The sequence below is a fragment of the Malania oleifera genome, chromosome 13 (genome assembly GCF_029873635.1).
Source record: "Malania oleifera isolate guangnan ecotype guangnan chromosome 13, ASM2987363v1, whole genome shotgun sequence".
NCBI classification, from domain to species: Eukaryota; Viridiplantae; Streptophyta; class Magnoliopsida; order Santalales; family Ximeniaceae; genus Malania; species Malania oleifera.
In genome coordinates, this window is record NC_080429.1 from 47,513,544 (window position 1) to 47,532,143 (window position 18,600).

Consider the following 18,600-nt stretch of genomic DNA (forward strand, 5'->3'; position numbering starts at 1 on the left):
GCTTCTCTTTGTACTTAAACTTAGTGTCTTATTCCCTTTAGAGTTAACCCATATTTTGCTGCTTAATTTTAATCTCAGTGCAACTTATATATTTCATGACTTAGTTTATTAAAATTAAGTATTAAGTATTGAATGTTGACTCAAATTATGAACCTTCGAATCAAAATAAAAAATAATAAACTGCCTTAAATAATGCAGTTCTTATAAAACTTATGAATATCATGTTATAATTTAAAATCCCTAAAGAGTAGCAGAGCACGGGGCGCGTACAGCTAGTTTCTAATAAAAAATACAAATTTTGTGGGAGAAAAGTTCTTTGTTTCCAAACCTTAACCCTAAATCATGATTAACTTCTAGAGTAAATTAGAGAAGAATAAAATACAGATATATGCTAATGATTTAAAATTGGTCTTTACAAATCACTACCGTGTAAAACAAAAGCTTTCCATCAGTGACACATGAACCATCAGGATCCAACGAATCCCTAACCAAGTCTTATAAAGATTTAAGCGACAAGCCATGAAATCAGTGAGCTGAATGAGTTGAGGCAGCTGTCTTCTTAAAATCAATCTTGTCAACCTTAACGTCTCCGTCTATGAGTTCATAAACATATACCACAACGCGCAGGCCATCGATGTCCATGAGAACGAAACTGGGGTTAACATCATAGGTGATGCTGCTGTAGGCACCGGTGGCAGAGCCCGGGTTTATAACCACACCGCCCTCATGTTTGTAGGCTGTGAACTGGTGTGTATGACCTGTTACAAGAATGTCCACGTCCAACTGCCTCTGGAGCATGGCTAGTGAATCGAGGTCACCCCAGGGAATAACCTTGAGAGTGAGAAGCCAGACAAACTAATCACTAGTTGGATGAAATTCGAGACAATCTGAAAACAGCCTCAGGAACATAAAAAAGAATAATACCCAGATGAAGTAAATCTTCCACAATCAATGTGGATTTTGAATTTTGGCCTTATGGTGCAAGTAGTGGGGTTTTAAGTGGTAGTGAACATGATCAATCCATGTATTTCTTTTCATTCTATACAATAATCTTTTAAAACAAATTTGTTCATGACAATTTTTTTTGGTAGAAGGTTTATTACAAACTATTTGTGCCCAAAAATTGAATATTCCACTGGAAAGAATTTTTTGAAAACACATGAGGATCATTATATTCTCCCCAATATTTCATATTTCACATTCTGTGCCCAAATCATAAATAGCTTCCCAATACCAACACTCCTACCACTTTTTTTGGTTCTCTTTCTTTTAATGCTCATTTATTTCCATTTTCTTAACCCATGTGCATGTATCTTCCACATCATTCACTTAACTACTTAACACTTTTCCCTCCAACCAAACCCATCTACCCTCTTCCGTCCTCAATCATCCCTATTTGTTTTTTTTGTTTTTTTTTGTTTTTATTTTTTTATTTTTTCCTAAAATTTTCAGTTGCCTGCCAGAGTTTATAATGCAAGAGCTTTGATTGAAGGTGTAAAATGATATACAATTACCAAATACACAGCCATCCTATCATGGCATCATAAGTTAGCATCAAGTTCAAAAAAGCTGAAATAAGGATCTCAAACACAAGTAGAAAAGAGAGTTTAAAGGGGCCAAAGGTCAGAACAAAAAGAGTGTTTCCCCAACAGCGAGGTATGGCAAAGTCAGATTTATCCCCTACGTGGATTCTAAAATTCAGGTTAACAAGAAGACGGAGAATCAAACCTGATGACCATGGCATACTCCGAGCTTGAATTGACCAATGGTGAGTGTTTTGGATTCAGGAAAATGCGTCTGCTCATCATATTCACCTCGTGTAATATGCAAGTCAGGACATATAGTCTTCAAATAGTCATGAACTTCCTGCAAAACATCATTAGAATGTAAGAAAGTCAGTTTTTATTTTATTTTTTTTAATTTCAGATTTATGGCTTAAATAAGTGAAGCACGACATAAACACTTGACATAAAGAATTATTAGTAAATTTAAAAGCTAAGCATGAAAAGAGAATATGGTCAAATTAACAAATACACAAGAAAAATTAAAATTATGAAAACTACTAGAGATGTAGCAACACCAAGACCCTTATGAATGCTTACAGCAAACACCAACAAAAGCCAACTGCTCTTGAGGGGCAGTGCATGGATGCAGTCCTTTCTTCTTTTTCTCTTTTTTTTCCCCTCTCTTTGCTAGGCATGGGCACAGTCCTATCAGTTAGAGCATGGTTATGCTATAGCATTTATGCAACATTTCACACCTGACCGACCTTGAAGGCAAAGAAAAGAAGTCCTAGAGCAGATTCATTAAATTAAATACCACGCTACTTTTGAATGAAAAATCAGGTGTAGATAAAAGAAAGGGGCCAGTGGCTTTTATACACATCTTGAATAGGTAGCTTTTGAGTGGGTCCTTCACACTTCAGTAGAGGAGAGTGTCATATACAAGTAGGGGAAGTAGGAGAGCCTGGAAAGGAGAACCACGCAATCCCTAACAAGCTCAAGAATAAAGGGAGGCAGGTGAGGGAGTTTTGCTTGCTTGGACAAAGGAAGGGAGGGAGGGAGAAGAAGGGGGGTTGCTAGCAAAGGTGTCAAAAGACCCCAAATGTGAAAGAGCATGTTTGTAAGGATTGACACATGCATGTTATCGTCCTACGAGGGAAGCCACATGGAAGCGTAGCCAAAGAGATGAGATGGTTGCTGGCCCAGTTGATATGACAAGTGGCCAGGCTGTTGTAGGCAAGACAGAATCAAGGTTTTAAATGGAGGTAGCAGACTAGCAGGTAGTCTGTTGGGTCACTGATAGATGACAAGGGGGTTCACAGCTGTGGCTGAGAGTAGCACAGCAAGTCACAAGAAGCAGAAAAGAAGAAAGAAGTCTGAGAGTAGCTGAGCAGATAAATCAAGAAATAGAAATTCCATAAATAAGCAAAAAAAATTTTAAAAAAAGGTCACAGCAGCTCCAAATGATAGCAGCAAAAGCAGCAGAATTTCAGACTTTGGTCATCAAGAAGAAGAAGGAGAAGGAGAAGAAAGAAGAAAGAAGAAAAAGAGGAGAGGAGACTTGGGTTGATCAAGAAGAAGAAGATGGAGAAAAGACTGAGTTGTCCTTCAATTAAAGCTTGAGAGTTGGCCTTTGGGATCCAGGTTGGCCTTTGATTGAAGTTCTACCTCATGGTTTTAGAACCTGGACCAGTGATCAACCAGCCACTTGTTTGGTTGGACCAGTTGAACTGGCAGGTCAAAATGGTTCTTGAACTGCTGATGTCAGCATGATAAAATTATATATATATATATATATATATATATATATTTGTATTATTTATGTGTAATTGTGTATGCAATAAATGTTACAGGCAATAATATCGAAATAAAAATAAATATTACACATCAATTCCATATAAATATTTTGCAAATTTTTTTATTAAAATCACATATATAAGTGAAATAATGTCAAAAAGTCATATATACACACACACACACACACACACACACACACATTTTAACATCCATGATTCATCTATAAATCAAATTTGAAATTTATACTTTCTTTTCCTTTTTTAAAAATATTCTTTAAAATTTTATTGCATTTTTTAGTCAAAACTCATAAATAAAAAATATTGATGTTGATGTGGCCTGGCTTGTGTCAATCAAGAACCCCTTTGAACAATATAACATTTTAAATATTTTTTTAAATATAAAAAATATTGACATTGTGTGTACAATATATTCCTAGATGTAATAATTGCTCCATCAATTAACTCAAGCGAACAGTTTGGCACAGTAACATGTGGCTGGAGTATATTCATCAAGGTCCTAAATTCAACTCCAGCCCCCTACTGCTTTGAACATTAATTTTTATATCAAAAAAGGCAAGGAGGGTTGACCTGCCTTCAACCCCAGCTCAAACCCGCCTTCATGGCTCAGACTGGTTCATTCCAGCTTTGACCGGGTGGCCAGTTCAACTCCAGGTTATCTCAAATCCAGTTTTGGGAGGCTGATCGGACTGGCCTGATGACCGGTTCTGGTAGAACCCAGTAGGACCGGCCAGTCTGGTCCGATTTCATAACTATGCTCTACTTGTATCATGATATATGCTGGGAATTTTTTTTTCTCCCTAAGAGACTGCTAAGTTGCTGAGACTTGAAAGATATTAGATGCAGGCTAAACTAACTATTGTGTTGTGCTTTTAACCATTTTCTATACTCTCACACACAAATAAGATGGCTAAGATCAATTAAAAGAAAGTGGGAGCCGGGGGGGAGCAAAGTATAAGGCAAACATTTTTTGTAAGGCATGCCTCACTGCACCTCATGTGCTGGTGTGCCTTAATGAACTTCTTAAAGGTCGCCTTGTCTCGACCCTATAAGGCGCAAGCCCCATTGCTTCAATGTGCCTTGCACCTAGGTGCATGCCTTTAACTACTATGATCAAAATCCCAAGAAAATGATCTACCCACAGAAAGAAAGCTAAAATTGCTGCATTATGAACAGAAGTAAGTCTTAAACAAACGCGGCACCAACAGCTGCAACGAAGTCTCACCCACCCATCCAAAAATGAATTATGTTACCATTACCTGCCCACTTTAAAGCAAGTAAGAGGAAAGAAAGACAAGCTACCCACGAAACAAACTTCCAAGGGTTCAGATGGGTAATGTTGCCATTCCTCTTATCCTACATTTGGTTTGTTGAATGTCTATTCCTAGATATAGATTAGTTATAATAGGTTAGTTCCAATTAGTTGTACAAAAACTTAGGTTCATACCAGAAAAAAAAAAAATCAACAATGTGAAACTTATTATGAGTCGTCCAAAAAGAGGAATAGACAAGGAGTATTCCCATATTTTACCATGGTAACGTTTGCTCTTTTCTTATTACATGTTTAATGAAATAATAAGGAACATATAAGTAATAGCTATTACCTATATTCCCAAAATTCTCACTATATTCCATCTTATTGCCAGGAATAGCTATTCCAGGAATCAAACAAGCCGTTGGTATCCTGCCCATTCTGATGCATTCTGTACCTGCGCTTAATAACTTAAACATAAGGAGCCAGACTCTAAGGGGAACCTCCATAATCATTTTCCAATTAAATGATATGCACTTGAAACAATATTGCCAAGTCCCAATACCCCCTCAGATTTAGGTCTTCTAACCACCTCCCAATTAACAAAATGATCCCTTTCATCCTCCACCAAATCAGACCACAGAAAAAGGTAAACCCTAATGGGAATATTGGAGAAGGAAGCACCAGTGAGAGTGATCCTACCCCTGAATGAAAGGTAAGCCCTCTTCCAACCTTCTAATTTCCTAATGAGAGTGATTCTTTTATGACATTTTGATGTTTGGCTTTGAATTGGAAGATAGATAATGGTGGTACTATACATAGATATGAATTAGCTAGCTAGTAAGTAAAATAACTTTCAGTTTTCTACTTTGTTTTGGACTATAGTTTGCAAGGAGTTGTAGGCCTTCATAGGATACTCGAAAATCCTATAGCTGCCTCTGGGATTAGCTTGTTCCTCATTGTGGTTGACACTCATGGATGCTTCCATTCTTTACTCATTGATCAAGGATGTTGCAGATCATCTTCATTCGATAAGAAAATGGTGGGGGAGAATTTTGCTCATCATTGTGAGGCTTAAACTTTTTGTTTACCCCTCATTATATGAGTATTGGATGATTTTCTCTATTATGAATATACATAGTTTTCTTTTTGGCTTCTAGAATTGAGTTGTTAGCTCTCCTTGCACTCTTTACTAAGATAGAAAATAGCAAAACGGGATATTTTCAAGGTCAACTTTATATTCAATTAGCATTGATTGAATAGCAACTTCCACAAATTCAAATCAAGGGCATAGAGATAAAGTTTTGCAAGGCATGCAACATGGATCACCCAACTTCAACTCATACAAGGGAGGAACAACTTATTTGGGATGTGATACTTAGGCATTTGATGTCGGATTTGAGATGGAGTGATCTCCTTGGGTGACGAGAGCCCAAGTATCATGCCTTCCAAAAAAAGGCGTGGGTCAAGGCATTGCCATCACCTTCATGTGGAATGGGGTTAGCCAAAGGAGATGTAAGAGACAATGGAGTATTCTAGTTCTAGTAGTATGGGGGTAGGAAGGAGTTGATCCCTCGTGGCCACAGTATAGTTGAGCATCTTGGTATTTGCTTGGAGAGCATCGAATACCTTAAGTAACTTAACATTTGCATCGTAGGAGTTATGCAAGTGGCAAAGTCCAAAGAGGTTTGCCACTCAGTGACATGGTTACCCAACCACCCATGAAGTGTTTGGGTAGTTGTCTTGCACTTTTTAACATATTGGGTTCCATTACTTTGCACAATCACACTCTTCCTAATGGAGTTTCCAAATGTAAGAATGGGTTCATAAATTGGGAAAGAGAAACTGGAATCTTAAATTGGGGTGGAGTAGTAGAGATTGTCCGAGAGTAGAACCAAGAAGCTCAAGTGTGGAAGGTAACAAGTAAGAAATTCTGGTTTCCGGAAGGAATGCCAAAGTTGAGAGGATTCCAAAGCTTGTTGCAATTTGGGAGAGGAGAGAGAAAGAGATAATAAAAAGAGCAAAAGTTGATTGGTCAAGGTGTCAAAATACAACAAATAAAAAGAGATGAGGTGTTGGATGTGAGAGACGTGTGTTGTCAATGATGCTTGAGCAGCCTAAAGGTTAATGGGCCATGCCATCCCTAACAAACCTTAATTCGAGCCATCAAGCCAAAATTTTCTAGAACATCATAGAACTAGAATTAGTAGGATCCCGCCATGCACCCTATGAACAATTCAGAGTCAATGAGTTGGGTTCAACCTCCTTTAAAGTTGCAAGCATGAGAATATTATCTCTTGCATAAAATATACATGAATTGGGGCAGAAACATATATTGGAGCATCTACACATGCTAATCTTCTTTCCCCATCCGTTGTTGGGATAATTCAAGATCTGGACTACAATTGGACAAGTATAAATAAGGAAACTCATGTTTCAAAATACATGGGAGATGAGCATTGATGATATAACAGACGTGAGGGAAAAATAAAGAAGAACAACTCTGCAATATGTGTAGTTTTCTGAACTGCATAAAATAAACCAAGCCCTCTTCCATGTGCAGAGCAGTCAGGAAAAGCAGTTCAAAATCCACAGATCGGCTCCTCTTGTTCCCTTCCCCTTCCATCCCACAGTTCTATCAGCATTCTCTCAAGGAGTCTAACATTGTCACAGTAATTTCCCCAATATGTGATTCACTAATATTTCAAACTTCAAACATCCAAGTAACCATTATGATATCTATAATTGAAACACAAACACCTTTAATCAGAGCTTCCTTTTTTCTTTCTTCTTTCTTTTGGGGGGGGGGGGGGGGGGGGTGGGGTTGTTTAGTTTGAATGTGCTTTGGTCAAACTACTTTGTTACATAAGGAATCAGCTCCCCAGAAGCCACCCTGTTTTTTTGCTTCTTGGCTGTAGAAGGAAATTTTAATTCTTCAATTAGCTAAGTTTACCAAGGCAGGAACTTCAAACACAATTGCAGAATTTGCCTTAGATAATGGTCCAAGATTTGGCACCAATAACAAGAAGTAATCATCCTTGTGGGGCCTTCTGCATGTTATGGGAACACTTACAGCCCTCAGAGCTTTTTATTGGCTAGAAGAAATCATTCTACATCTCCAGACTGCTTTGAATAGAAATCTCTGCCAAATGATTGCAGTCACAGCTCTTCCAAATAATGCTCCCAAAGAGAGTTTTTTTTTTTTTTTTTTTTTATAAAAAAAAAAAAAAGAAGGACGGGACCTCCATTTATTTATTGATAAACCCTCACTTTTGACGGAGGAATACCGTGGTTACAAGATATTTAAAGGGAGGGACAAAAGACAAACATTTAAAGGCCTCCCAAATAACAACACCAACATCCAGCCAAAATAAGATTGCAAAACCAATCAAATAAACACAAAACAAGGACCTACAAACCAAATATCACGTAACAAAACAAACAAAAGATAATAACAAAAAGCATAGACCAAAACCAACAGGAAATCAGCTAAACATACCTCAAATAAGCCGTATCTATCTTCTCCAATTTATATAACCTATTGATAACTCTAGGGAGTTGACTACTATTTGTAAACAACTTATTCCTCCTCCTAGCACCTCGACGAGTCAAGTCATCTGCCACTTTATTTCCTTCTCTATACCAATGCTTTATCGAAAAGTCTACTCCCTCCAATAAACCAATGAGCTGCTCCCAAAAATCCCATAAATACCACAAGGAGCACCTCCTTGTTCTTATCCAATTTACAACAATCTTCGAATCACATTCAATATCAATACTATTATGACCCAAATGTTTGCAAATCTTTATTCCCTCTAACACAGCTCTCAATTCAGTACCTGTATGGTCGCTAAGGATGCCACCACCACCCTCCGGCCCTGGGTTCCCCAAACTGCTTCCGTCCAAATTTAGTTTCAACCACCCTTGCTCCAGTTTTAGCCATCTCACACATTGCATAGTTTTACTTCTTTTATTCACAGTTTGCACTTCCAGATTCTGCAATATCCGAAAATCAGCATCCTTTAACTGAGTCAATCCTGTCATGTTCCTGCTCAAAACCCCCACCCAATACTTAATGGACAGCCACACATCTGAACTATTCTCCAATTTCCCCTCTATTCTAGCTAAACACCTTCTTCTCCACAGCCTCCAAACTACTAAACAAGGAATCAAACCCATCAATAATCCTAATTGAGAAAATTTGGAGGCCCTATTAAATCACATTTGGACTCTTTCTTTCCAACTTTGTTGTCTAAGGAAAGGAACACCAACCTCCACCGAAACCTTCCTCCAAACCTCAGTAGCAAAGTCTCCCCTATTTAACACATGCTCTATATCTTCTGACTGCCTCATCTCACAACAATTACACGCCGAAGCCAGCAAAACCCCCACCCTTCTCACCTTTTCATCAACACTTATACACCCAAAAGCGGTCTTCCACATGCAGATAGCAATTTTCTTCGGTAACCATTTATTCCAAACCCATTTTGCCCACTCAAACTTTGGAGTTCTAACTCTGATAACATCCCAAGCGGACTTTGTATTAAAACAACCATCCTTTTTCAGGAGCCAAAGCAGTATGTCCGAAGAGTTTCTAAGATTTCCCACCTTTTCCATCACTTCTTCCGCTTTATTAAACCTCAGAATTCTCTGCAAATTTTCCACATCCCATGCATTATTGATAACTAAGTCGTTTAATTTGATATGAGAATGTGCACCATCTGGACACTCTGCAACCAAAGGTCCCGAATCTAGAAACTTATCATACCACAAATTTATACCTCCTCTAACTTTCCACTTAGATTTACTTAAAAGTTCAGGCATACCCTGCAGAACTTTCCTCCAAAAGGAAGAATCCGATCCATAAGGTCTGCAAAGGACAATGTGTCCTCCCTTCACATATTTATCTCTAAAAAATCTAACTCATAAAAAATTTTGAGTTAATAAATGCCAACCAAACTTCATGAACAAAGACCGTTACATTTCCGAAATGTCCCTAACTCCTATGCCCCCCTCCTCTACAAGAACACACAATTTCTTCAAAGCCCTCCATTTCATTTTTTCTTTTCCATCCTTAAAACCCCAGAAAAAAGAAGCAAACATACCTTATATCTTTTTTAACACCAGTTTTGGGACATTTAGAACAGCTAACAAATGTAATGACATACTCGACAACACATGTCTTAACAAAACAAGACGACCTCCTTGAGACAACAGTCTACTTTTCCAACTCTCAACTCTCTTACTTATTTTTTGAATTAAAGGGTCAAAATGACAGCCCTTCAATTTACCATCCACTATTGGCACACCCATATCGTAAAAGGAAATTTACCCTCACTAAAACTAGTTTCTTGAAGAATTTCTCCTTTCCTCAAAACACTCAACTTCTTTGAGAAAAAAAATAACTGATTTATCTTTATTCACCCTTTGGCCAATCCAACTTTTATACTCCTTGATCACCTCCATTATCTGTCGAATAGATTTTTTTCCAGCATTAGCAAATATAACAACATCATCCGCGTACATTAAATGTGATATAATAGGTGCACCACACGGATGTGCAAACAGTAAAATCCTCTTCTCAGCCATCCTTTTTTGAACTAATTTAGAAAAAACTTCTTCCATGATGATGAAAATATACGGGGACAACGGATCCCCTTACCTCAAGCCCCTTTTTGACTTGAAGAAACCTCTATACGTGCCATGCATCATGACAGAAAACCAAGGAGTAGAAATACAATTCTGAATCAACTTACAAAACTAGTCTGGAAAACCAAGAGCATGAAAAATCTGATCTACCACCTGCCACTCCACTCGATCATACGCTTTGCTCCTATCAAGCTTTAGCAAATTACCTCCTCTCGCCCGCCTATGTAATAATTTTGTCATCTCTTGAGCAAGCGTTATATTTTCAAAAATACTCCTCCCTTTCACAAAAGCACCTTGTTCTAAAGATATTAAATCACCCATCACCAACGAAAGCTTACCAACAAGGATTTTGGAGAAAATTTTATAGATTACATTACAAAGGCTTATCGGGTGAAATTTATCAAACGAGAGAGGATCCTTTACTTTAGGAATAAGCACCATGTAAGAGGAACAAAAAAACCGAGGCAACATATCACCTCTGAAGAATTCTCTTACCGCATCCATCACATCATTTTTAATAATCCTCCAACAAGCACTATAGAAAGAAGACCCAAACCCGTCCGGTCTCAGGCAACTATTCACGGAAATAGAAGAAATAGCTTCATAAATCTCCTCCTCAGTCGGTCCTTCCCTCAACCGACCTATAGCCTCCTCAAAAACCACCGAGTGGATAAGACCGTCTAGATTTGACCTTTGCACATAACTATTTTGCCTCAAGAATTGCTCAAAATAATTTACAGCTTCATCGTGGACCATCTGCATATTTTCCAACATCGAACCATCAGGGAGCACCATTGAATTAACACAAGAGTTACGCCTTTTTTGCATAATCACAGCATGAAAAAAAATTGAATTCTGATCACCATCAATCAACCATTTCAATTTTGCTTGCTGAGCCAACCTAGCCTCTTCCCTTTTATACCAAACCCCCAATTCAGCCTTAGAAACAAGGAACTCTTCTTCAACTTATTCCGAGTACTCTGTCTGTAGTAAATTCTCATATTTTTCCACCCTTTCTTCCAACTCTTGAATAAAACCACCAACACGCCCAAAAGTCTATTTATTCCACAACCTAAGTCTTTGTTTTAACCTTTTTAATTTACCCGCCAATTTACACAATCCTGAGTCTGCCACAATGTGTTCTTTCCAAGATGATTCAACCATTTCCAAAAAATCCCCATGCAACGTCCACATGTTTTGGAACCTAAAAGGCGTTGGCCCATACCTCTCCATATTCGCACACAGCTGTAAAATGATAGGAGAATGATCTGAAGTATTCCTTTTCAACAAAGATGTCTTAGCTTCACTATATTTTATAGAAAAAACATTATTAATCAGTACCCTGTCCAATTTCGCCCAGCTTCTCATCAAACCTTGTTGGCCGTTACACCATGAAAATTGACTTCCTTTGAATTTGAGGTCCAATAAACCACATCTATTATACACCATTGAATTTAGCCATAGATGAACCCAAGTGAGGTCTACCTCCAACCCTTTCCTCATCCGACCAAATTACATTAAAATCAACCATAACAACCCAAGCCACATCAAAACTTGACAGCCCCTGAAGCTGTTCCCATAACTCTTTTCTCTCAATATGATAACATTTGGCATATACAAAAGTAAGAAGCAAGGGGCATCTATCCTCTGTTAACAAAACTGTCACACATTGATTAGAAGCACCCACCCAATCCACTTGAACATCCTCTTTCCAGAACAGGAAAATTTTCCCACCTTCCTCTACATTAGAGCAAAATTTAGTAAATTACAAATACACCACCCACCTTCTTATCTTTTCTATATCTTGAAAAGGTTCTGAAACTGCCAAAATCAAAACTTTCTGATCTTTCACAATTTGTTTCAATCTTCTCTCGACGTGCCCAACCCTCTTAAATTCCAAAACATAATTTTTTCCATCATAAGTTCAACTTTTGAGGCACTGCCTTAGCCCTCTTAGACTTTCTCACTTGACCAACATCTTTATATCTTCCTTCCGACTCACCCATTATCACTTTACCTGGATCAGAATGATATTCCTTTTAAGTATCAATACAAACCTCCATATCTCCCTCAGACAACACATCATAATTCTCCCTACACCCTACACCCTCCACATCACTCTCTCTCTCATCTACCTCCTCCACCAAAATCACCTCCCCAACCTTGTCCTTTTCAACTTTTCCCCTCTCTCCTTCATCAGCAACTCCGATTACCTGGGCAGACCTAAAGCAACCTCCCAGTTCCACCTACACCCCTACCACGTCTGACTTATGGTCTTGACAACGATTGACTTTCACTCCACTATTTTTCTCTACCAAATTAACTTCATCCACTTTTTGAGTGCCCACATTATTAACCTCATTCACATTTTCTTTATCTTTCTCAATCTCCTTCAACAGCCCACTCACGTTTCCATCCTTCTTCTCCTCCATCCTCTGAACCTGAATCTTCAAAGCAAGACCTTCCTCTTCAACTATCGTATTCTCTTTTCTACCCACTTCTTTCCAAACCCTCTCATCTCCCTCCTTCCTCATATCTACCTTTCTTTTATCCTTAGGCTTAACTCCAAATCGGAATATTACTTCAGTGTGACCTTGTCTACAACATTTATTACAATAGAAACCTCTTTTCTCATATATTACCCTTTGTCAATTCTACTTTTGTCCTACCACCAACGGGAAACCCTCCACAGGATCTTTCTGCAAGTCCACTTCAACACATAATCTCGCACCAGTGGCTCATGTTCTATATAATGTGGCATTATCTGTCCCCAGGAATCTACCAAACCTAGTGGCCAAACTTTGCAAACAGTCCATTCTATATAAATGTAAAGGCAAACCTGGAAGGAAAATCCACTGAGGCGCGATCGATGGCTCCTTGTTTACATCAAAATTCACAGACCAGTTAAAAAGCCGAAATTGGCACCCTGCCACCCATCTTCCTTCTCGTGCCCATGCATGAATGTAATCCTTTTCGTTTACCAAATTCAACAGCACATGGTAGTTGTCCATAAAACTTATCATTGGGACTTCAGAGAGACCCCAGGATTGGACAATATGCCTCCGAAGGACATCAATATACGGCCTTGCAGAAAGAAATTTAAGAACCAACGCAAACTTCAGATCCTCAGCAGCCTTTTCCATCTCCACATCCGAGAAAACAAAACCTAATTCTCCATTTATTAGTTTCGGTTTCCTCAACAGGATTTTGAATTTTGAAGATGGGATTGGCCTCTTCAAGGCTTCCACAAACGATTTTCCCCAAGCGAAACCTTCCCCCTTTTCGATCTTATTATCCCCCGAATCATTCCTCTCAACCCGTAAACTAGCGTCAACACCTCCCCTCAACCCTCCGATAACAGCTACCGTAGATGGCACAGTCATGTCTAATAGTTATTCCATATTGAATACCAAAAAAACAAAATAACAAATAAATAATAATAAAAAACCAAACCTGCGGTAGATCTACGTCTTCCGTCACCATATGTCGCCGACGCAAGTTCGTCGTCACCACTTCGTCGTTGTCGCCGTCTCAGATTACCTCAGCCTAGAAGCCTTTGCTGCTCTCCGACGAGTACCGCTGCCACTGCAACCTGCGGCGGTGCTGAGGTGGTTGAAGAGACGGAGATGGCGGCGTTGGCGAGCAACTCCTCCTCTGGCTGCCAACAACACCGACAAACTCCCCACACCGTCAGGGGCGACGGAGCCTCGCCGAAGTCCAGAGGCCAAGCTCCAAACGCCGTCGTCGTGGGTCGCAACGGCGACAAGAGATACACAGAACCTCACGGGAAGAAAAAGAGTCGGAGAGGACCCCCAAACGCCGTCTAGGCGACAGCTCCAACGCGTGCAGCCGGAGACGACGAAACTCTCTGTCGTCTTCCTCGTCGCAAAACTCCCAAAGAGAGTTGAGAACAAGCTAAAGCAAATTATTTAGATCGCCGTCTGCTTCCCCGCATGCAATTATATAAGCATATCTTTAAAGGGGCAAATAGAGTGGCTGACTTGCATAGAGTGTACTGTAACCTACCTTAGATGACTCTGATACCCTATTATCCATGCATTTCATACTAATACCCATAAAATTATTATAAAATATTTAATTTGTGACCATGACATCCATTGTTCTTATGTGCATGATTGCCCAGGTCACTCTCCAAATCAGCACTCCAGTCAGTGGGTTTTTAAGTCTTCGTGTATTTGTGAATAGCCACAGCAGAAGCGGCATAGTTATAGAGCAGAAGAATACCTCAGGCTTTTCCTCAGGACAGAGTGCTTCCTTGTCAGATATGATGATCTTTATAACACATCATTTACTTACTGCTTGCAATGAAGAAACTCCTTTGAACAAGTCATGGAAAAACAAACAATTGATGTCTGGTAATGTCTTATCATTGGCAGTAATATGCTATGCCTAGTTGTGTAATACTGTCCCCACCATCATCATCATTAACTTAGTTAAAAAAAAACTCACCACGCATAAAAAACTATATGTTCAAATTTCCCAGAATTAAGAACAGAAGGTACCTTAAAACTATGGAAGCATTTCATGCAACATTTACAATAAAAAATTCTTTTTACCAAATCAAACATACAAATTGGTGTGTCTATCCTGTATTTGGTTTTATTTCTTAAAGGTATCAATTTCAGTAGTCATTTAAAGAGTTTTCACTCTTTATTTATTATTATTATTATTATTATTATTATTATTATTATTATTATTATTATCTATTTAACTCATATATCATATTTTATTTAACTTAAATCCCCTAAGCCTCTTCATTCAACCCAGCTTACTGTTTAGTTGTGAAGATCCCACCCATAAATCAAGGCAACATCCTTCCTCCCATAAATCATTTATCAATAACGAGTCTTAGCATACCATGAAAAATAAATTAGTTCAGTGTGATTCAATAGCATTTGAACAGATATGCCAATTTTGAAATTGGGAGACTAGAGCATAAGCCCTACAATAAAATGAACTCATTCCTAGCATGCCCTCATGTTGAGTATTGTACAACAATTCATATCTCATGCAACTGAAAACAGAACAATCCCATTCCAAATCTTCTTTTGAAACCAAAGTATTGACTGAATTTCTATATTGAAAATCCAGCAACACAGCTTCCCTAATTTTCAAACAAAACGAGATTAGGAGACCCAAAACTCCATCCCAATCAGTTAAAGGTAAGAGAAATTACGAAATACCCTTACAACATACAAGAAGAAGCAAGAAGGAAAAACACTCACTTTAACACAAAGATTACCCGTGCAAATGCCGTGCTGGATCTTGCCTGGAACAAGCATGGACTTGAACTTTGCGGGCAGATCAGGAGCCCTGTGGGGAATGTGAAGGTCCCCTAAAGCCAACACCAGCACCATCTTTATCCCTCTGTGTCCCTTTAAAGATCAGATTAACGTTGAAACCTCATACCCAAATGAATCCTATAAGAGCACCGATCATTATCATCATTGATTCATCGTCATAGTGAAAATTTCAAAGAAATTAAGGAGCTGGGTCTTGGTTTGATCAAGGTGGTGACTCATCACCTGCAATTTGCGGATGCTGAGAGGGGCCAGATGGGCCACCTCACCTCACCTCATGCAAGCACTTCTTCCCTCACTGCATCAGCAATTGTCAAAAGTTCAAAACGCGAGTTGGAGTGAAAACTTTAATACGACGTCGGTTTGCTGACAAAGCGTCATTTGGGGCATTTAGAAAAATATTTATAGCACTCAATACTTAGAATAAGCACTTTAATAAAAAAAAACGATATTTTACTTGTATTAAAATAAATATTTATTGCAAAAAGTGATACTAGATAAATATAGCCACTTATTTAAAGAAGCTTTTCTATAAATTTAAGATGTAAATAATGAATTTATAATATAATTAAAATAAAAAGCTCCATAATATTTTTAAAAATTTTGAAGGAAAATAAGAAGTAATTTAAAAAATGTTTTTACTAATTTTTAATTTACTTGTACAATAATATTATTTTTGTAACATTAATAAAAGTGAGTTTGACTCTCTTTTCCCCCAACTTCTCTTTTTAGAAGTAAAAGTTAGGTATAATGTCTTTGGTAAACTTTTTTAACTTTTAAAAAATTATCTTTAGTTTTTTGGAAAAAAAAAAAGATTTTTCTCTAAAAAAATTATTTTATTCCATTGTTATCCTTTTTTTTTCATATTTTCTATATATATATATATATATATATATTAATCATTTTAAAAAGTTTTAGACATTTTAAAAAAATTTTACCACACCCAAAGTCAATTTTTTTTTATAACTCATTTTTCATAGAACTAAATAATTTTTAAAACAATATTAATAAGCTTCTTTTCATAAATTATTTTTTAAAAGATTTTTTTAAAAAGCCATAGGATGGGCCAAACTAAGACTAAGTAAATTTAAAATATAATAATCATGTAAAATAATTGTAATAGTTTCGTATTTTGTCATGATATTTTTAATTTATATTTTTTTGAATTTCCATTAGTTAAAATTTTTTTAATTGTCATTTGATTCAAGTACAAGATAAATATTTTTTAATTAAAATTTTAATTTATATTAAATTTTTAGTCATTAATTAGGTTATTATTTTTTATTCTTATTTATAGTTGTCATTTTTTATTTTTTGTTTTCATGAAGAGTGATAACAAACACCTCTAAATTGCAAATATATACATAATACACTATCAAAATCGTTTTTTATTGTCTATAACATTTGATTGATAATGTGTTTGATTTCATAGTTTGTTGTTGGTTCCTCTTATTGTTGTTGGGTTTTCACCTACTGGAGTGAGCCTTCCTGGTTTAAATCATCGATGAGCCCTTTGGACCCCCGTGGGCAGCTACCTTCCCCCCCCCCCCTAATGCGCCACCTAGGTAAATTCGAATGCGATCACGACTTTCAGTCGTCGGTTGGACGTTCGTAAAATCCGAGACCCAAGACCCATCTCAAATTACTATCCACAGGACACAAGCTGCTCCGCATCAACTACTAGCTCCTTTAGTGTATTAACCGGGAATCGAACACACGATGCTCCTTCTTACATGCCGATATCTTTCCACTGCGTCATACCTTTTTTTGTGTCTAGGCTTGTTGATTTACCGATAAAAACTCTAATTCATGACCTTTATGTGCTTCTTATGCATATTACATGACATTATAATTTTTGTTATAAAAAAAAAAAAATAGATTACATGAACTTATTTTTGAAGTTGATCCAATACTTCTAGACTACGATGAGTATTATTATGTAATTAATGGGTTTGAAGCCTTCATAAACTAAGATATGTAATGTTTGAGTTCAAAGTCATGAACTTCTCCTTTAGCATGCTTAATATCCACTTAAGAGGCAAGGTGCAAAAGTTGGAAAAAGAAAAAAATCACCTTGTGAGAGAGGCTTGAGTAGAATTGGTTCCCAGGTCAATAAATTGCTGGGAAAGTATCAAGTGATACTGCAGTTGTGTTGTCACATGATACTATATATTCAATTTAGAATATAGCAACCATATACTAGATATATGTTGGTTAGAATTTGGGACTTCTAAGTTAGAGGTCTCAAGTTCTAACCCTTCAGAAGGAATGATTAAGGGCATGAGTCGGGAATTCTTGGCTTATCATACTGAATCTTATAGATTCTTAAGCTTGATCACATTTAATGACAATCTTTTCAATTAAAAATTTATAATGGGTGTTGGCTAAAAAAAGAATTCAACTCCATGTCTCTGCATCCCAAACATTATTAAGTGAAAAAGAATCTTATAGATTCTTAAGCTTGCACTCTTTTGGAGAATAGTGATAGTATCCCCAAAAGAGTTACAATGAAAAAGTTACTTTGGCAAGGTGAGTTGTTTGTTGCTTAAGCAACCCAGGAGTATCAAGTAGTCGCCTAGGTGACAATGGCTTGTGGCCATTATGCAGCGTTGATTACATAGTCAACAAGTGAGGCAAGGAGATCAAAAGTGGCCTCCTAGGTGATGGAGATCACCTAGTCACTAGGCGACAAATGTTGTTCAGTTATCTAAAATCACCTAATCATCAAGTGACATGGCAAATTATTAGGACTTCAATGTTTAAAATGGTCCTAATTTGCAAAAAAAGGGTTTTTAATGTTTAGAAATGAACCATATTTATGATTATAATTTATGGCTTGAGTTTATCATGTAACCTTAGAATTTATGCAGGTTTGACCCCCAAATGAGTATAAATAGAGATATCACTATTTTGTAACATATTTCAACTTAATTTACACACATAATACATCTAGTTGATCAGTACTAAACATCTCTCTCTCTCTCTCTCTCTCTCTCTCTCTCTCTCTCTCTCTCTCATTGCCTTAGTCTCTTCGCTCTCTATCTCTCCTTACCTCTTCAAAT

At 37.4% G+C, this 18,600-nt stretch overlaps 1 protein-coding gene across 2 annotated transcripts; it reads right to left on the minus strand.

Moving 5' to 3' along the window:
• Positions 1-363: 363 nt before the first annotated feature.
• Positions 364-15,909, minus strand: LOC131146172 (vacuolar protein sorting-associated protein 29-like). Of its 2 annotated transcripts, XM_058095553.1 has the most exons (4): positions 15,764-15,909; positions 15,464-15,658; positions 1,729-1,866; positions 364-831 (listed from the first exon to the last, which is right to left on the minus strand). In XM_058095553.1, the coding sequence occupies exons 2-4, from the start codon at positions 15,593-15,595 to the stop codon at positions 526-528; spliced, it is 576 nt and encodes a 191-aa protein (XP_057951536.1). In that variant the 5' UTR covers positions 15,596-15,658; positions 15,764-15,909; the 3' UTR covers positions 364-525. The 2 variants fall into 2 exon arrangements, with proteins under 2 accessions (XP_057951536.1, XP_057951535.1); XM_058095552.1 differs by having other exon boundaries at positions 15,464-15,861.
• Positions 15,910-18,600: the final 2,691 nt, after the last annotated feature.

Bases quoted from the DNA above. Each gene is read 5' to 3' on its own strand.
- LOC131146172 (XM_058095553.1), bottom strand. From the start codon at position 15,595: ATGGTGCTGGTGTTGGCTTTAGGGGACCTTCACATTCCCCACAGGGCT. The intron at 1,867-15,463 runs GTGAGTGTTTTT...GATGTTTTGCAG, and splicing joins CGGGTAATCTTTGTGTTAAA to GAAGTTCATGACTATTTGAA. The intron at 832-1,728 runs GTTTGATTCTCC...CTCACTCTCAAG, and splicing joins GAGTATGCCATGGTCATCAG to GTTATTCCCTGGGGTGACCT.